The following is a 20,404-nucleotide window of genomic DNA, read 5'->3' as shown; positions in this document are numbered from 1 at the left end:
GATAATGACTCTTAGAGACTTGATTTAAAGAAAGCTATGAAGCATCACCTTGAAGGGGATCTTGGTTGTCAGTGTATGTCCATGGTAAATGATGGGCATCCCGTCATCTCCGTCCCAGCAGTCCAACTCTACGCTCCTACAGCCTTGCAGGAGGACCTGTGTGATCAATGAAAAAAATCCACCCCAGATAAGCGAATGGAGAGAAAGCCTCAAATTAAACCCAGCACGTGATTCTATATATCAGCGTTCACATTCAGGGCTAACGCAGAAGGGCATGCGAACTAAAATAAACATTGCAGTTTGGCTAAGGGCCACAACTCATCAGGGGTCCGGAAGGCAGAGGACAGATTAAGGTGGAAAGAGTGCTTACCAGAGATGAATACCATCGGAAAGTAAATTTGATAGCAAAAACATGTGACCATTTTCCCAGCAACTTTGGTCCCTCAAGGGAGCTATATATACATGGCACATGCTGAACTGAGAGAGCCAGGCTGGGGCTCTGTCTAGGCAGATGTCAGTGGAGGTGATGCCACAGTCCAGAGGAGATGAGGCCACTGATTCCTTAATTAACTTAAAAAATATCTTTTCATTGATTTCACAGAGGAAGGGAGAGGGAGAGAAATAGAAACATCAATGATCGGAGAGAATCATTGATCGATTGCCTCCTGCACACCCCTTACTGGGGATTGAGCCTGCAACCCTATGTGCCCTGACCAGGAATCAAACCGTGACCTTCTGGTTCATAGGTCGATGCTCACCCACTGAGCCACACCGGCCAGGCCTTAATTAACTTTTATTAAATGAAACCAATCAGGATAAAATCTTCATTTAGATACAAATTCTGCCATTGGCTAATTAATGCATTTGCTATGAACATGTAGCATGTAAGAAGAGTATAAGCAAGGAGTTATCAAGGACTGTTGTCTAATCCTATAGCAGGACACTCAACCACTGAGCCACACCGGTTGGACTACTCCCTAAGCTTTGATATGTTATCTCACAACCTCTTTGGCAAAGTGCTCCAGGAAACACTACCAATGAATCAGCTGACAGGATACCTCTGCTATCCTGGACCTAGAGTTGGAAGCAGAGCTCCTGACATGTGTGTGTGCGTTGCAGCTCTGCATTGTTTGCTCGAAGCAACCTCTTCCTCCATAGAATCTATCAGCAGACTGTATTTCAAGACAGTCTTGAAAGGGTATTGAAAATGTAACCCAGGCCAAGAGCATGATATATCTGCAAATGCGCCAAGTCACTGATGTGAGAATCCACATAATTATTGCCATGTGACAGCACTCCAAAACCGGGGGCTATTGGCAAATAGAGTTGCTGCAACAAAACTGATAGTGGAATCCCTCTTATTTTAATATTTTGTATGAGTTATTTTCTAGATCCTTCCCACTGCACATCATGCAGTATTCAATCTTCCGGGGTGACCTATCTTCCCAGGTGGAACCTATTCTGTGGCCTGAAATTCCACAGCTCTCAGCTTCTTCCTGCAGCTAGAGTTCCCAGAGGTGTGTTGCTTGGGGCTGAAAACTGTTATGTAACATGACATCAGAAACACGAGGCTGTTCATCTCTGTGGTGCACCTGCCACACTGGGAAGAACGTTCACTGCCTTGCAGCAGATGGGGTGATTTTTCAGCATGAAAAGACTAGCGCTCTTTATCAAGGTCTGCATGACCTTAAGCCGTCCGTATAGGGCTAGCAAAGGAAACCCAGAGCTGGCGATTCCAGGTGAAAACAGGGCTTTCTCTCAGTCCCCATCTGACCCATAGAGTAACGCTAGGAAGTAATTAGAAGGGCTGAGGGAGGGAGTGGTGAGAAATAAAAGTAAAGGGAGACTCATACTAGGTTTAAGCACTTTTGTGTGTCTATTTGAGGGGCTGTTGTGCCTAATTCAAAAGCTGCGACAACCTCACTTGGGGTGTAATGTTAAGGAGTTAAAGAAAAACTTTGAAATCAAGTAGGAAAATGAAGTAGGAATAAAAGTTGGGACATTTGGTATTTGCTTGTTTTCTTGGGAGAAATTCTCTCTGTCTTCATTCCCCCTCCCCCCCCCTCCCCCCCAAAAAAAACAACAACAATGGATTTCAAACTTTTTAACCTTGGAATTCTCTGTGCAAATGCAGGACCAATATGCACAGCTCATAAAAGAGCAGGACTTCAGCCGCAGTGGGGGCAAGCATGGGACCCCTTCTGCTCTAATGCTTGCTCATCTCAGTGTCAGCAGCTGAGGCCCCTTCCCAGCACTTCTATTTCGGAAATCATTATTTTAAGGACATGTCTTCATTTCATAATAAAAGCCACTTAGCTTTTAGAGTTTAGAGCACATATTTCATACTAGATAAACTTTGGGACAGAAGTTTGACCCATGCTTAGAGGAATATCTGAGCTAATCTAGAGAACAAAGGAACCTCGGGTCTGCTGGGTTTGTGTAAACAATGCAATGGCAATGCTCACACTTGGACTCTACCCTTTCCCCATTAGCTCAGTCACACACTTATATAGGGTGTCCCCCCAAAATGTATAAACACTTAACAGCTGATAGCTCAATTGATGCTTTTGTTCAGATTTAATCCACTGGGATGAATAATTATTCAAAGTATGCATACAATTTTGGGGGGCACCCTGTACTCCTTGGAACTAACCTAGCTTCTTCTTCCTGATTGATTACCTCTTCTTGTAGGAGTTCACAAAACAGACAGCAGACATGAGGAAGTTGCAGAAAATATAACAGGGAGGCAGCTGACATGCAGATCATTGAGAGTTGGATATTTAAGTCAAAAGGATGTGCTTTTTTCTAGTCTAGAGAACCTACTGAATTGCCCACAACATGCCCATGAATTAGGTGTATAGGAACAGTGTCTACAGTCTGGGCAAATCACTCCCCCTTAAGTTGGTTACCATAGGGATGGATTGATTGTCTAACAAATTGCAAAACATAACAACCAATACTTTGAGAATAACTTCAGAGAGAGCTGAATTTTCTACTATGCTTTCCCACTACAATATATTGATTTATTTAGCATTTAGGGAAACGATTAGATAACTTTCCCATGGGAAAATCTAATTTTAGTAGGAGTAGGTCAGACTAAGTAGGATCTACAAGCTATGAGTCTCAAATACTTTTTTTTTTCTCTCATTGCCCAGAATAAAGGTTAAGTATAGATAGCGAGGAAAAACAAAACAAAAAAGAAGTAAAGAAAACAACTGTACATATAGGCTGTTTTCCCACACGTCATGTTTCCTCACATTTCACATGCAGTAGTTTCTGAGTTCTTCACAAGAGTCTGGGTCAGGTTTTTGTGACTTTGGGGGTTACATAAATAAGGTTTAATGACAAGTACATTCCAAGGGGATTTCTCAGTACCTGGCTGTAGAGTTCTACTGAGGATTCTCCTTTGAGCTGATGGCCTGTGAGGTAGGTATTGTGTGAAGATTCAATGTAATAGTAGGAGAGGGGCAGCTGTAATTCTTTAATGTTCTCCTGTGATTCATCATTTTTCGAAGCAAAGTTGTCTTTATCCATCAGAAACCTAGGAGGAAACAAATTTTCTTAGGATTGCATGGGAAAAAGATATACTCTTAAATGACTGAGCAAAAGATATTTTAAAAGTTACCTTGCAAATCCTTCAAATGACATTAGGCCCTGATGACACATACTAATGCTAGGCTCAAACTTCTGCAAGGAATACAAAAAGAGTGTTATTTAGGAACCTAAGGGGGGGGAAACACCACATCATTTTTTAAAACTGTCTGTTTTCATCAGGAAACATCTAAACCAAATATTTGAACTAATTTAGCTATGTAGTGGTAAGATGTAGATTTTTTTTTAAAAAAGAAAACATTTATTACCAGTGAGTTTATTATACGAAGCATATTTACTTAAGAGAAAAGAATAAGGCTGATTTATATGAAAACAAATGGTATCAGTTTATCCAGGTAAAAATGGGGATAAAAATAGCAGCTACCATAGAGCTGGTGAGAGGTGAAATGAGATGCTTCTCATAGGGCACTTCGTACAGTGCTTGTACTTGATGATATTACAGTGAGCACCCAGCATGTGATAATCATCTGACATTTTAAGCATTTCCAGTGATCAAATCCAGTCGCTGGAGAGCTAATCCACTGATTCCCAATCAGTTGAAAGGGGAGATTGAAAACCTTGACTAATTCTGTTGCATGTGACGCAGCCACCATGAATGGTCTCATCTCACTGTCTCCTACCACCCTGTCCTTGCAGCCGCCTGGTTACTTAGGAAAGCTTCCCGCTAGGTCTCTGCTTCCACTCCTTCCCCAGCACAGTTCATTCTCCAGTGGAGCCAGAGTGACCTCTTACAAACAGAAATCATGTCATGTTCATTACTCTGCTGCTCAAAAATTTCCAGCAGCTCCCCATTTGTCGTGGACTAACGCCAAACTCCTCACCGAGGTCTAAATGCCTGGATGGCTGGGCCCCTGTCTACTTGTCTGAAACTGTGTCTACTGTGGTCCCTCTGGCTTATGCGGCTCCCATGACACAGCTTTTCTATTGTTTCTCATAAATGTCGAGCTCGCACCTGCTTTGGTCTTTGAACTTGTGGCTCCTGTCTGGGATGTCCTTTCCTCGGACCTTCAATAGCTTACTTATCCAGGGCTCAGCCCAGTGTCACCTCCTCAGAGTGGCCTTGGCTTATTCCTCTCAGCCTTCCTGCACCACTCCAGCCCCTTACTCTGCTCAGTCTTCTCCAGAACCCAATATTATTACCTGAAATTACATTATACAGGGTGGGGCAAAAATAGGCTTACAGTTGTAACTACATGAAGCAGAGTTCATTCCTGTATTATTATTTATTCAATATTGCATCATTCTCCATTTAAACAACTGTAAACCCACTTTTGCTCCACCCCGTACCTTTATTCATTTATTGTCTGCCTCACCCACTTGAATGTAAGCTGTGTGGAGGGCCAGATCTTGATCTTATGTATTACTATATTCCCAGGTCCTGGAACACACCCAGGCCCACAGTAGCAGTCTAACAAATATTTGCTAAATGACTAAAAAGGTTGAAAACCTAGACTACTAATTCTATTGTATGTGCGAGAACAAGAAGGAATTGTGTACTGATTCCTTTTAATAGTCACTGAGTAAGAGAAGGCTTGGGACCTGTGTTAATTATATATTAAATAAGAACACTTATGGCCCTGGCTGGTTTGGCTCAGTGGACAGAGCATCGACCTGTGGACTGAAGGGTCCCGGGTTCGATTCCGGTCAAGGGCACATGCCCGGGTTGTGGGCTCAATCCCTAGTAGGGGGCGTGCAGGAGGCAGCCGACTGATGATTCTCTCTCATCATTGATATTTCTATCTCTCTCTCCCTCTCCCTTCTTCTCTGAAATCAATAAAAATATATTTTTAAAAAAGAACACTTATGTATTTGGTATTTAAAAAAAACCCTCAACCCCCTTCTATTTCTGCCCCAATTTTAAAAGAGTCTTTGGAAAGAAGTATGGAAAGAATAAATGTTTAGCAGAAAATAATTAGAAGAGTCAGAGGCTTTACACAAGTGTGCACACGAAACAGGTGCATACCTGGATGATGCTGAGGATTTCATCATAAGTGCAGTGTTCTCCCTGGCAGTTCACTAGGAAGTCATTGAGCTGAAGTATGCCGACCCCAAACACGCCCAGGGATGTGCTCTCGACTCCAGTGCCATTCGTCACGATGCTTGCAGCAGCAATGGCATCAGAGATCTGCCTCTGGTTGTCTGACAGCTGCTGTTTACTCTTAATGAACAGCCCCAAATCTGAGACATTTCTGGTCAACAAATCTGAAACGGAATCACCCACAGAACATGGACAAACTAGCTAGCATCTTCCACAAAGTTCATTTGGCAGATACCTGTGCTTAATAAATGGCATTATTAAGCTGGAGAAATTCTTCACCATTTCTGTCTAAAGAAGCCAGCAAACGCATTGCTTATTCCTGGCTTCGCAGAGTAGAGGGATAAAAAAGGAATCAATGAATAAGTAAAAGAAACTAAGAGAGAGCTAGATCGATGACCTCGAAAGCCCATGAGCTTCGGTATTCGAGGGGGAACTAAACGTACATTCAATTGGGGATTTTAGGCTGAATTTGAACTTTAGATTTTAGAATAACTACCGGTATTATATTTTTATATTTTCAGAGACTGAAGATGAGCCTTTAAAATTACAGTTTTTCTGTACTTTAAAGATGTAATTATTCCCTGTGTAATCTCAGAGGGAAAGCAGGGGAGGGTGGGAAGAGATTAACCAAAGAACTTGTAGGCATAACCCATGGACCCAGGCAATAGTATGGTGAAAGCTGGGGTTGGGGGTGAGGGGCAGGCTAGAACGGGTCCAAGGGCGGAAAAAGGAGACATAAGTAATACTTTCAACAATAAAGATTAACAAAATAAAAGTGTAACTATAAACATTTGTGTGCAGGTTTCTGTGTGAATGAACATAGGTTTTCAGTTCTTTTGTGTAAATACTAAGAAATACAATTGCTGATGGTATGGTAAGAGTACGTTTAGTTTTGTAAGAAGCTGCTCAACTCCCTTCCGAAATGGCTGCACCATCTTACACTCCCACCAGCAAGGCTGCAGTGGCACCACACTGACACCAGCTTGGCCAGACGTGTTCATTGTGGCCACTTGGAAGACAGCCTGGCTGGTTCCCACAGAGCCAACCATGGGCTCATCCTACGACCCAGCAATTGTGTTCCGAGGTGTTTACCCAAATGAGGTGAAAAGTCACATACATGCACACTAAAACTTATACACAGTGTTTCAGCAGCTTTATTTATCACTAGACCTGGTGCACGAAATTCGTACACTCGGGGGTGGGGGGTGCGTGTCCCTCAGCCCGAACTGCGCCCTCTCCCAGTCCAGGAGCCTTCTGAGGATGTCCGACTGATGGCTTAGAGTGGGCCTAAGCCGGCAGTCGGACATCCTTAGTGCTGCTGCGGAGGTGGGAGAGGCTCCCACTACTGCCGCTGTGTTCCCCAGCTGTGAGCTGGGCTTCTGGCTAAGCAGCACTCCCACTGTGGGAGCACACTGACCACCAGGGGGCAGCTCCTGCGTTGAGCGTCTGCCCCCTGGTGGTCAGTGAGCACCATAGCGACTGGTCATTCCACTGTTCAGTTGATTTGCATATTAGCCTTTTATTATATAGGACTAGAGGCCCGGTGCACGAAATTCGTGCATGGGGGGTGTCCCTCAGCCCAGCCTGCACCCTCTCCAATCTGGGACCCCTCGAGGGATGTCCCACTGCCCATTGTGAGAGGGATGTCCTACATGGGCAGTGGGACATCCCTCTCACAATCCAGGACTGTTGGCTCCCAACTGCTCACTTGCCTGCCTTCCTGATTGGCCCTAACCACTTTTGCCTGCCAGCCTGATCACCCCCTAACCACTGCCCTGCCAGCCTGATTGATGTCTAACTGCTCCCCTGCCAGCCTGTTTGCCTCCAACTTCCCTCCTCTGCCGACCTGGTCACCCCTAACTGCCCTCCCCTGCAGGTTAGATTGCCCCCAACTGCCCTCCCTTGCAGGCCTGGTCCCTCCCAAATGCCCTCCCCTGCTGGCCATCTTATGGTGGCCATCTTGTGTCCACATGGGGGCAGGATCTTTGACCACATGGGGGCAGCTATCTTGATCTTGTGTGTTGGAGTGATGGTCAATCTGCATATTACTCTTTTATTAGATAGGACAGAGGCCTGGTGCATGGGTGGGGGCCAGCTGGTTTGCCCTGAAGGGTGTCCTGGATCAGGGTGGGGCAGCCTGGGCGAGGGGCCTGTGGTGGTTTGCAGGCAGGCCATGCCCCCCAGCGACCCAAGCGGAGGCCCTGATATCTGGGATATATTTATTTTCTACAATTGAAACTTTGTAGCCTGGAGCAAAGCCAAGCCTTCTGCTCGCTCTGTGGCTGCCACCATTTCTGTTTGGATTTGTTTACCTTCTATAATTGAAACTTTGTAGCCTTAAGTGGAGGCCTGGGCCGGCCAGGGCAGGTTGAAAGCTTGGCTTCCTCGGTCGCTGGGGGCAAGCCTAGCCTGCTCTCTCCAGCTCCGTGGCTGCCGCCATTTTTCTTGGGATTTATCTTCTATAATTGAAACTTTGTATTCTTGAGTGGAGGCCTGGGCCCGCCAGGGTGTGTGGAAAGCTTGGCTTCCTCTATTGCTGGGGAAACCCAAGCCTCCCTCCTACTCTCTGTGGCGGCAGCCATCTTGGTTGGGGTTAATTTGCATACTCACACTGATTAGCTGGTGGGCGTGGCTGGTGGGTGCAGTGGAGTGATGGTTAATTTGCATATTACTCTTTTATTAGGTAGGATTGCTAAAACTTGGAAGCAACCAGGAATCCTTCCATAGGTGGATAACTAAGCAAACTATGATAAATCCACACAATGTAATATTTTCTATGATAATAAAAGCTTAACATGCTAATAAGACCGGACAGCCAAACGACCTTCCGGACAACCTTCCGGATGAAGCCAGGGCTGTGAGGGCTGAGGCAAGCCACTGTGGCTGCGAGGGCCGAGCCCCTTGCACGAATTTCGTGCATTGGGCCTCTAGTCTATAGTAATAAAGTGTAATATGCTAATTAGACTGGACGACCTTCCGGATGAAGCCGGGGCTGTGAGAGAAGCCGGGGTCCCGGGTGTCAGAGGGAAGCCTACTCTTGCACGAATTTTGTGCATCGGGCCTCTAGTTCAGCTATAAAAGGAAATGAGCTATGAAGCCATGAGAAGACTTAAATGTGTATTGCTAAGTGAAAGAAGCCTCTCTGAAAAGGCTATGTACTGCGTGACTGTAAATATATGACATTGTGGAAAAGGCAATACTGTGAAGACTGTTAAAAAAAAAAATCAGTGGTTGCCAAGGTGTCAGAAGGAGGTGGGTGGCATGACTAGATGGAGCACAGGGGATTTTTAGGGCAGTGAAACTATTCTCTGTAACATGGTAATGGTGAATACATGTCATACTTATGTCAAAGCCCATAGAATGTACAGCACAAACAGCGGACACTAATGCAAACTATGGGCTTCAGTTAATAATAGTATATCAATATTGGCTCCCTGTAACACATATGCAAGATATTAATAACAGGGGAAACTATGTGGGGAGAGAATATGCGAACTCTCTGTTCTTTGCACCCATTTTTCTCTAAATCTAAAATTGCTCTTAAAAAACAGCCCATTAAATTTTTAAAAAGTGTAACTGATTCACTAACCCATAGTTAGCACATCTTATGACTAAAGTTGAAAAAGATTATGCCGAAACCGGTTTGGCTCAGTGGATAGAGCGTCGGTCTGCGGACTGAAAGGTCCCAGGTTCGATTCCGGTCAAGGGCATGTTCATTGGTTGCGGGCACATCCCCGGTGGGGGGTGTGCAGGAGGCAGCTGGTCAATGTTTCTCTCTCATTGATGTTTCTAGCTCTCTATCCCTCTCCCTTCCTCTCTGTAAAAAATCAATATATTTTTATTTAAAAAAAAAGTTGAAAAAGATTAATATTCTTAGCTAAGGACAATATAGGTTTCAAATAATTAAAAAGCAACTACATAAAAGAGGACTTTGTTTTTGTTTTGTTGTGATTATATTTTCCACTTTGTTTCTGTTTTTGCTTCGTTGTGATATTTTCCAGCAAGAACAGAAGAGAAAAAGAAAAGCCTTTAAAATGCATGGGTGGTGCTGGTGCTGGTGGTGGTGAGTGGGACAGAACTAGACATTCTGGTTTACATATTCGGGAAAATGTCCTGGGTGTCCAGACAGCAGTGCCCTGCTGAGGTCACTACAGACGCTCGTTGCTAAAGGGCAGACAACCCCCACCCTGCGGCTGAGCACCCATCCGCCTGTAGGCAGGGAAGAGACCGGTGGTTCTCAACTGGGACACACCACACCCCAGGGGACATGTGGAAATGGGCAGGAAAGGGGTTCCGGTTGCCAGCAGGACTGGAGGGCTCTACTGGTTAAATGTCCTGAAATACATGGACGCAATGATGAATTTCCTCGTCTCAAATGCCAATGACACCATGAAAAAGTTTCTCCAAATGTTTCGCCATGCTCCAGGTAGCAGCAGGCCACGTGAGGCAGGCTGAAGGTCCGTGTGATTGGATCTCTAACTCTGGTTTCTCAGATAGAAAGACCTCCGTGGGAAAGATTAAACTGTTACACAAACCTAGATCAGGCTGGAGACCGCTGGTGTTCTCGTCAATGGTTAGGTTGGTGTAGAGCGGGGCCGACTCAGAGCCCGACCGGTTGCAGGGCACGGCATAGAGGTCGAAGAGATCCTTCAGGTCCTTGCGGCTCCTTACACTGGGTGAGGAATGAAAACGCCTCGCATGTAGCACTGCTGCTAAAATGTGGGGCTGAGAAAGGGTCAGGAGAAAGCGTGCCATACCTGAAGGATTTGAACAGCTCCACAAATTCAACGAAACTCATGTTGCTGTCGGAAACCATGAAGCTCTGAAAGCCCTTCATTCCTCCTTTGATGCGGCCGTGCCAGCTGCTGCTGCTCCAGGCACTGCAAGAAAAACATGGCCTTAACGGGCAGGACGGGTCCATGTCTGCCCTTCCGCCCCAACAGATGCTCTCGCGTTAAGCAATAGGACCAAAAAGATGGACTGCAAGTCATTTAAGGTGGAGGCTATTTTCATGCCTCTCAAAATTTATCTATATTATGTCAGAGGTCAAACATATGAGACATTGAAACGGCTTCATGTTTACAGACTATTTAATAAGGACATAAGGCTGAGGTTAATATGCTTCCACTAATTAAAACAATTCTTTGAAATCAAAGGCCAGCGGGGGGAGGAAGAGTAGGGGGGATGTAAATGTGTCTTTGAAGAAAAGTCATTTTTAAAAAAGTGCCCCAAATTACTAGATTATAAATTATGGAAAATTATGCATGTTTTCCCCCTATATTCTGAATTACAGAAACCCATTTAAGAAGAATGGCTTGAATGTCTTAATGTCTTCTTTTTGTCCTTTTTAAATCAGTTCTTAGATGAATTCAGGGAAGGGCTTTTAATACTAATGGAAAATGTGAGTCAGAAAAATATTAAGAATGGAAAGAAGCCAATTCTGTCTAGGATTATATTTGCACCTGCCAAGGCTGTATCTATTCAGTATAAAAATATCAGTCAACTAGATCAAAACTTCAGTCTGGCTATTTCACAACATTTATTATTATTATTTTTTAATGTTCTATACTGGTTCCCTGACAGGATAATATGAGAAATGTTTTGACTGGTTGTTAACCAAATCAATGAACAAGATCTTTCCTTTTCTTTCATTTTTGTCTTTTATTTTTCACTTTAGAAATATTTCAACTTATATAAGAAAGTATAGAGAATATTGTAATGACTAGACTGTTTACCCTTAATCCTGCTAACAATGTGTACTCACAGAAAATGATTCTGCGCTGACATCTGAAGGTTAAAGGAAGAGCATTACAAAAGGCTAGATTTATATTATTTTGAGGGGAAAGGTTGTTGGTCCTCCACGTGTGTGGGAAATAGAGGGTGGAGGTTCAGGAAGAGGAAGGAGGTCCCATAAAGTGGTTTATCACTTGATTTCAACAGGAACGTCCCTGTCTTCCTTCTAGTTCCAGGTCCAGCCGCTGTCTGAGGGCAGCCCCTGACTTCAGGGAGCTCCACGTGTCTACTCTTTCCCTTTCTGGGCTCAGTTTTGCTTTTCCCCTTGAACAGCATTCAGGCTGATTTTTCTTCTGCCTTGTCTTTTCCTCCTGTTTTAGAACACTTACTTGGTGGGCTGTGGTGCCTGTCTGTCTGTGATCTTGCGTCTGATATGTTAGTTTCTCTACTTTTACCTCTTTAAAAATATTTTCCTCTCTTATTCTGCCCTTCCTTCTCCTGCTCATAAGTGATTGAAATAAAGGGAAGGGCTATTTACTCCCAGTGACTTGGCTATTTTGTTCATTAAGGATGCTGTATAGGCTGAAATAGAATGTAGAGAATTCTGATTCTTTGTAGCTTTTAAATGTGTTACATACCTAAACTTATGGAAAAGTTGTTAAGAGTGACACAAAGAATTCCCACGTACCCTTGGCTCAGTTTCACCAACTACAGAAATCTGGATGTATAAAGCTTATATTGTGTTCATTGTTCACACTGTGAAAGAATGCTTCCCTTTAAAAATTGATTTACTGTAGCGTGTGTGTGTGTGTGTGTGTGTGTGTGTGTGTGTGTGTGTGTGTGTAATTAATGTTTCCAAAGCCAGCACCTGCACAGACCCATTTCCTCCTCCCACTCCCCTCGCGGGCAAAGTGGAGTGCCTGTTTTATCTTGGTTCTGCCTGGAATCTCTGCATTTCTTAAACTTTCATGTAAGGTTGTGGGAGATGGTGTGGCTTTCCGATTCCTTTGGAAGGCTTTCATTTTAATATTATTCCTTCTGAGAGGATAGATGTTCCAAATCTGTAATTTGCATGGACCTCATAATTTATTATAACACCAGCTTTGAAATGATCTAAACACATCCGACTTGCTGCAATACATTCATTCCTCTAGACATGTAGAGCTTATTATATATAAGAAGAGTATTAAATATATTTCACCCATTAGCAAAGGGTCCGTATCTGCACGGTTCAGTCTAGTAGCCACCAACCACTTGCAGCCCTGAGGCACTTTGAATGTGGTTAGTGTGACTGAGAAACGGAACTTCATTTTTTATTGCATTTAGTCAGAAACTGAATTTTAAATTTTATTTAATTTTAATTATTTTAAATAGCCTTCCCCTCTCCCCCTCCCCCCGGGGCTAGTGGCTACTATATTGGACAGTGCTAATTTGGAGAGTTACAGCTCAGATTTGGTTACTATTGCCCTTTGAGGGGCTGATGTGTCAAATAATTAGGAGCCATTATAGCACTATGAGGAAATAGGGGTATAAAAACAGGAAAATTAGAAGCATATAAAAACTCGGGGTCTTTCCGTTCTCAATGTCATTGCTAAGTCAAAATCAGAGACAGTCTTTCCACAGAGCACTGGAAGAAGACGCCCTGCTACACAGCCTGAATGCTGTGAGGGGTCCTGCTGTTTTATCATGTTAAGGCCCCACCTGGACGGGCTCTTGTTTGAAGACAGCACAGGGGAGGACACTGGCCTGATGGGAGATGACGTCCCGGCAGCCAAGATGGGGGACCCAGCCGTGGTCAGAGAGTGGGCTCTTCTGGAAGGGAGAGGGTTAGGCGGGCTTGTGATGGCATTCGCCTCTGTGAGCGTGAAAGACAGAAAAGAGACAATGACCCCCTTTCCCTCAGAATCAAAGACAACAAAGATGCTTATGGATGTCTGAGCAAATCACTCTATGCAGGCAATTTCTACACAAGGAGCATCAAAATATTCAGATGAATGAACTCATCTGGAGGGTTCTCAGCCCCGGTACAGATGAGAATCATCTGGGGGTGCTTAAAAAGTATGCAGATGTTCAAGTCCCAGCCACAGCGTCTGAATCAGTGGCTGGAGTGTGGACAGGGCATCTAGATATTTATTTATTTATAATATATTTTTATGGATTTCAGAGAGGAAGGGAGAGATAGAAACATCAATGATGAGAGAGAATCATTGTTTGGCAGCCTCCTGCATGCCCCCTACTGGGGATGGAGCCTGCAACCTGGGCATGTGCCCTGATCAGGGATCGAAACCTGTGATGTCTTGGTTCCTGGGTCAACGCTCAACCACTGAGCCACACCTGGCTGGACCAGATATATTTTTTAAAAGCTCTAATTTCCAACTGGGGTTGAGAATCACTGGTCTAAACCATCAAATTGTATCCTGTATGGCTAATATTCTCTGTCAATAATGGCAAGGTAAGTAATGAGGATTTTCTTCCAAGTACACAGTGCTTGCAGAAATACCTCCAGGGTTCCATCATCTAGTTAAAACAAAGGTAAGTATATTTAACAAGATAAAGAGTTCTGCCAAGAATGCCCACCACACTTAAATTACCATTTAAACCCAATGTGTATTTTTCTCATAGGGAAATGTCAGCTGGGACTGTGCTGCTTTACCTGACTCTTCTTGCTCATTAATGTCCTGAGGATCAGAGCCACTCCAGCTTCGACACTCTTTGTGCAGTTTGGCCTTTCGGGTGGCCATCTCGTCGTCGGTCGCCTCTCCACTCTCACCCTGAGAACACAAAACGCACAGTGGTTCCCATTCTGTGTTCCTCTTCTATCACTGCTTTAGTCTGGGCAGGTCCCTATTTTCTGAGGGACCCACCTTCAAGGCTGCCTCCTCCTGGGGAAGCCAGTAAAGACCCACGTGAAGGCTGACCAAGTATTCTCATGGGATATCCCATTTGTCCTTCACTATACAGCAGCACTCCTCAGGGGAGGGGGCCCATACAAGGAGGCATGGGATCCCTGGAATCTCCAGGTAGAGGCAGAATCATAAAGCAGATAAAGTTCGACTTAGGCATCAGTAGCCTCTTAACTGCAACCCTGGGGAAAATATATCATCATATTATAGTGATAATATATATAATGAAATATGTAATAAATAATGATAAATACACTGAGTGGCCAGATTATTATGATCTCTGAACACATAATAATCTGGCCACTCAGTGTGTGTGTGTGTGTGTGTGTGTGTCCTATATAATAAAAAGCTAATATGCAAATAGGACGGTGGAACAACTGAACAAGCTATGACGTGTGCTGATCACCAGGGGGCGCGCGTGGATCATGGCAGCGTCGGCAGCGGTGGGATGGTGAAGCAGGTGAGTGGGGGTGCCAGACCAAGGTGGGATGCGGTTGCTGTCATTGGGGCAGCCTCTGGTGGTTACTGAAAATTCTTTGCTCTTGCGCACCGTGGTCCGGCCTGGTGCTCGCACCTGCTGCTCGCACCTGCTGCCGGCGCCCAATCTTCCCTCAGGACTTCTCCACCTCCCTCTGCTCCTGAGGGGCGATTGGGGCCGGCAGCCGCCTCTCATACCCACGGCCGGTGTCAGCAGGTTCGAGTGGTGGCTGCCGGCCCTGATCACCCCTGAGGGCTTCTCCACCTCCCCCAGCTCCTGAGGGGTGATCGGGACAGCAGCCGCCACTTGCACCCACTGATGGTGCAGGCCCTGCTCGCACCCACTGCTGGTGCCGGCCCTGTCAGAGGGTGTGAGCAGGGCTGGTGCCCTCAGTGCGTAGGAGCAGTGGCAACATGAGTGGGGCTGCCGCAGACAGGGGACCAGGGGCCACTGCGGGAGGGGCCGGGCGAGGGTGCGGAGGATGGGCCGAGACCCGCCACTGTGCCCACCGCAGCCTTGCGGCCCACAGTTCCTTTCAAGGTTTGCAAATCTGTGCACTGGGCCCCTAGTGTGTGTGTGTGTGTGTGTGTGTGTGTGTGTGTGTGTACACACACACACATACACATATCTAATATATATTACATATATAACATATATGTAATATATATTTATATATTACACATATATAATACATATGTAATATATATATTTATATTACAGTATAATATAAATATATATATTTATATTAGAGGCCCGGTGCATGAATTCGTGCATGGGTGGGGTCTGGCCAGCCTGGCCAGGGGGAGGGGACATGGACAGTTGGCCGGCCTGCCTGCTGGTCAAACTCCTGGTCGAGGGGACAATTTGCATATTAGCCTTTTATTATATAGGATATACAATGAGTGGCCAGATTATTATGTGTTCAGAAATCATAATAATCTGGCCACTCAGTGTATATGTCTATATTGTGATAAAAAGTATAACATAAAATTCACCACCTTAACCATTTTAAATGTGGGAACTATATGTGCCTTGTTGTGCAACAATCCCTAGAACTTTCTCACCTTGTAAAACTGAAACTCTATATCCATTAAACAACTCCCCTCCCCCCCCAGCTCCTGGCCACCACCATTCTACTTTCTGTTCCTAAGAGCTTGACTGCTCTAGGTACCTCATGAGTGGCACCACACAGTATTCGTCCTTTTGTGACTGGCTTCTTTCACTTAGGGTAATGTCCTCAAGGTGCACCCATGTTGTAGCATATGAAATAATTTTCTTCCTTTTTCAAAGTTGAATTATATTTCATGGTATGTCTATATCACCTTTTCTTTATCCTTCATTCATGGATGAACATTTAGCAGGTCCTCTGAGATCTTCATAATCTGATCCCCGTTCCTTCCTCGCCTTTCCCCGCCCACCACAGAGCCCCTGCTCCAGCTTGGAGCATGAACTCAGAACTACACGTGCTTCCATGAACAAGCCACATCTTTCATGCCTCTCTGTTGCCTCCTCTGCCTGGGATGCTTTCCCCTGTGTTGTCTGTTTGGTAAACTCCTATACAACCTTCAAGAACCATATGTCAATTGCTCTGTGAAGTCTTTCCTGCCTGCCTCTCAGCCCTATATCCTCCTTCTCTCTGCTCCTAAAGCACTTTGAAGACGGTTTAACAATGACTTATTTAGATCTCACTGTGTTTGTTAACACATCTGTGTCCCTCTATGGACCCTGACTTTTTTCTGGTGTTGTTGACTCAGTTCCTAGCACTGGCTATGGCACCCAGGAGGTGTTAGGTAGACCCTTGTACTTCCTTTATTTTATGCCTCATGTTGTCCCCAATCCAAAAAACCTAAGATCATTTATGGTGATACAGACCATGCAATGGTCCCAGATGATTGGGTTTGATGCTCAATAAACAAGTAACACTCTACCCTCATAAGGATTTTCTTCTTCTTCTTGGCAGTACCGATGCCCAGGGTATTGTTCCTCTGCATGTTGGGCTTCTCGGCACTCTTTGCTGATGTCCCAGGGCTGGGGTTTCGAGTACTCCATCGTCTGCCACCAAACAACTCCACAGCGTGAGCCAAAGTTGGGCCTTCATACCGTCCATCCTCCTGTAGAAGAACCATATGCTGAACATAGACAGGGAACAGCAAGCAACGGGGAAGTAAATACATGCATGGCTTCCAGGAAATTCCCAGGGATGGAGGAGCACAGGCGGCCACTGAGGAATACAATCTGGCCACCCAAGTGGCTCTATTTTCTAATCCTCAGGTCTCTGTGGGGGATTTCATCACATCCTCTGTAGTCCTGGTCACCTCCCTGCTGAGTTCCAGTGACGTGCTTTAATAGGGCCGTGTCCAACTGGTATTAACAAAAATAATTTCCCTTCCCATTTCCCAAGGTTACGTACAGAATTACCACTGCAAAAAATTCATTACGATGTATTTTGCAAAGTAGGGCTTTGGAGAACTTGGGTGTCTGTGAATCTATTGAAGTAAAATCAATCCTTATTTGTTATTGTTTCACTCTAGGTATTTTCACATTGGTTGATGCTTGGGACAGTCTGACTTTAAAGATAGGGTATGTGGCATACATAAAATTCACTCTGGAGGGTTCTGAGGAACACCTCAAATAGTTGGGCTGCCATCCTCCCAAGTGACTAACATCCGAGGATAGAGAGCCCAGGGACTCTGAACACCAGGCATATGATGCTGTGAGCAGCAAAAACACACTCGAAGGGTGGGCAGTGATCTATAGTAGCTGTTTCTCCTAAGGCAATGCCATATAACATGCAGTGAGCAGCGAGAATTTATTTATTGAATTAAATTGTTCAATTGACAATGGTAAAAAAATTCTCCCTATAGTTAGGAAACCCAGTTAATAAAACTACAAAAAGTTGCATATGAATTAAAGATATTGACAGCTCACAGGTTGCATAAAAGGGCTCTTTTAAAAATACTTTCCATTTACTACCTTTATTTTCTGCAAATGTTTAAGGCTAGTCCTCCTCTGTAGTTCCATAGAAGTGGCTGTGAATGGATTTTGCTTTGTAAATAATAAAGAGGCCTTGTGTGTGTGTGTGTGTGTATGTGTGCCTGCTCCTTCTTCCTAATGTTCAATGACTGGTTTTATGACTTGAGTTGTGACCTCGCACTTCCTGCATCCTGTTCAGAATCCCAGGATGCTGAGCAAATTAGATACTTGATATGGGAAACTTTTGGTGCTCTCTTGTAGTGGATATCTGTGATTTATACCTGTCCATTAATCATTTCTCTTTTCTCTAACCATACCCCAATTTTACTTTATCCCTTCTCCCCTGGATGTAGTCATGAGTTTAACATCTCTTGACCAATGGTTGACACAGGATCCAAAGAAACCCATCAGAACCTCTCTCCCTGGAAGAAGAATCTTGAATGCAGTGATGTGAGAATAAAAATGGCTGGAGATCATGCCACCTGGTGCAGGCTTGTTGAAGAGAGTCCCGGCTAACAGGTCCCTACAATTGGCTCCAAAATATCCAATGACCCAATTTCATAAATAGGTTTTATCTACCTTACTGAATAACATACTCTACATACAAAAGAAATTTTATAAAAATTTTATCTATGGGTCTTAACTAATACATTTTCTAAAATTTAATAACTCCATTAAAATTAAAACATCTGCTCTGCGAAAGATACTATCAAGACAATTAGAAGACAAGCCACCGAATGGGAGAAAATATTTGCAAAAGAAACATCTGATAAAGGACTGCTATCCAAAATATACAAAGAAATCTTAACATTCAACAATAACAAGGCAATTAACCTGATTTAAAAAATGGGCCAAAGACCGTAACAGATACTTTGGCAAAGAAGACATACAGATGGCAAGTAAACATACCCAGAGTGAACACTAAGGTAAACTGTGGACTTTGGGTGATTATGATGTGTCAATGTAGGCTCATTCTTTGTAAGAAAATGTACCATTTTGGTGTGTGATGCTGACTATGGGGGAGTCTATGCATGCTTGGCGGCAGGAGATTCATGGAAAACCAATGTACCATTCTCTCAATTTTATTGTAAACCCAAAACTGCTCTAAAAAGAAAGTCTCTAATAAGAAATGTAATAGACCCAATTACCTTCTACATATAAAATAATCAGCCTGTACTGATTTGGCTTTTCTAAATCAGAACATCCCAACATGGGCCAAACGTTACTCTTTTTTAAAAATAATATATTTTATTGATTTTTTTCAGAGAGGAAGGGAGAGGGAGAGAGAGCTAGAAACATCGATGAGGAGAAACATCAGCTGTCTCCTGCACACCCCCTACTGGGGATGTGCCCGCAACCAAGGTACATGCCCTTGACTGGAATCAAACCTGGGACCCTTGAGTCCGCAGGCCGACGCTCTATCCACTGAGCCAAACTGGTCAGGGCCCAACTTTACTCTTAAACAAAAATATCTTAGGCCTGAAAAAGGCAGGATTCCTTTGTTTAATCTTTAAAGAAGATTTTCTGGGATCTGAAATGTGGTTAGAATCTTTCTTTCGTTTTATACAAAACAATAACCCCGGTTGGGATGGGTGAAGGATGCACCTTCTATTTTTAATTTGGGAGAAGGACTACTGTGAGTGAAAGCACATTCTCAGTTTTAGAAAAAAGTTCATGTGGAAGTTGAGGAACAGGAAATTGATTCCTTAAAAGATATTCATGCACTTTTACCTCTTGGCATATCTTTGCACATGATATATTGAAGACAGTTAAACTGATCTAATCCTTTGAATAAATCCTTATTTTTCTTGAAGATAGCCAGAATTCGTTTCTGTTGCTTACTACCAAAGAAGTCTGTCTACCTGGTAATCCTTTATTTAATCTTCTCAGCTTCCCAGAGATATTTCCAAATACCCAGGACTATGGGTTCTTAGCTCTGCCCATGATAACCTTGAGCCAAAGTTTTTGATACTAGTTTTTCCTCTACACTCCACATCAAATCTCCACATGGTTTACTTTCTTTTACTTTCTTGTATTCCTAGGCTTCATTACAAATGTCACTATTTCTTCTTGACTTTTGCTTTATCTCCTGCTACTATTTCCATTAGATCAATTTACTAATATTAAAATACTTTTATTTGAAGGTAACGTTGCATGCATTCATCACACAAGGGGACTCAAATGTTAGAAATATTATTTTCTATACAAGCTCTTCCCAAATTAGAGATAAAGAAATATTCTTGCAGAGCCCTTAAAAGAAGTTTTGAAGAACTCAAGACTTTTTAAAAAAATAAATGTCTTTAACTTAAATATACATTTAAATAGGTTTCTTTTGTACTTGGGACTCCTCCAAGCCTTAAATGTGCTAAGCCTTATTATAAGTCACCAAGAGGGGCATTTAGCATGCTGCCTATTTGACCTTTTGTTCTCCAAGTACCAAATTAGCATCATTTTGATGTTCCTTAAGATAGTCTGAGAACAAGTCTGTATAATAGGAAAATGGTCAGTTTGTTGACTAAGAAATCTCTAGTGTTTATTTGTAAGACATGTTGCCTTCCTTCCTGGGCAGTTCATGTAGAACAATGTTTTGAGGAAGAACATCACCTATGTTTTCAGAAGAGACTGAGATATATGGAGTTGTTTTGCCTTTCCACTGTAACCACTTGG

At 43.7% G+C, this 20,404-nt stretch overlaps 1 protein-coding gene across 5 annotated transcripts in view; it reads right to left on the bottom strand.

The window, feature by feature from the left end:
- The window catches only part of PLCE1 (phospholipase C epsilon 1), a 362,610-nt gene that overhangs the window by 52,315 nt on the left and 289,891 nt on the right, over positions 1-20,404 (bottom strand). For 4 of the 5 annotated variants that reach the window (XM_079793644.1, XM_079793643.1, XM_079793645.1 and 1 more), the window contains 9 exons: positions 16,693-16,875; positions 14,037-14,154; positions 13,085-13,238; positions 10,408-10,530; positions 10,186-10,322; positions 5,576-5,814; positions 3,626-3,687; positions 3,376-3,541; positions 49-156 (listed from right to left, as the gene is read on the bottom strand). In XM_079793644.1, coding sequence (XP_079649770.1) covers positions 49-156; positions 3,376-3,541; positions 3,626-3,687; positions 5,576-5,814; positions 10,186-10,322; positions 10,408-10,530; positions 13,085-13,238; positions 14,037-14,154; positions 16,693-16,875 — 1,290 coding nt within the window. The remainder of the gene's footprint in view (positions 1-48; positions 157-3,375; positions 3,542-3,625; positions 3,688-5,575; positions 5,815-10,185; positions 10,323-10,407; positions 10,531-13,084; positions 13,239-14,036; positions 14,155-16,692; positions 16,876-20,404) is intronic. The other variant, XM_079793646.1, reaches the window with a different exon arrangement.

The sequence above is a fragment of the Cnephaeus nilssonii genome, assembly GCF_951640355.1.
Source record: "Cnephaeus nilssonii genome assembly, chromosome: 16".
Lineage (NCBI taxonomy): Eukaryota > Metazoa > Chordata > Mammalia > Chiroptera > Vespertilionidae > Cnephaeus > Cnephaeus nilssonii.
The sequence above is the reverse complement of the archived record's forward strand: the minus strand, read 5'-3'. Positions and strand labels throughout refer to the sequence as shown.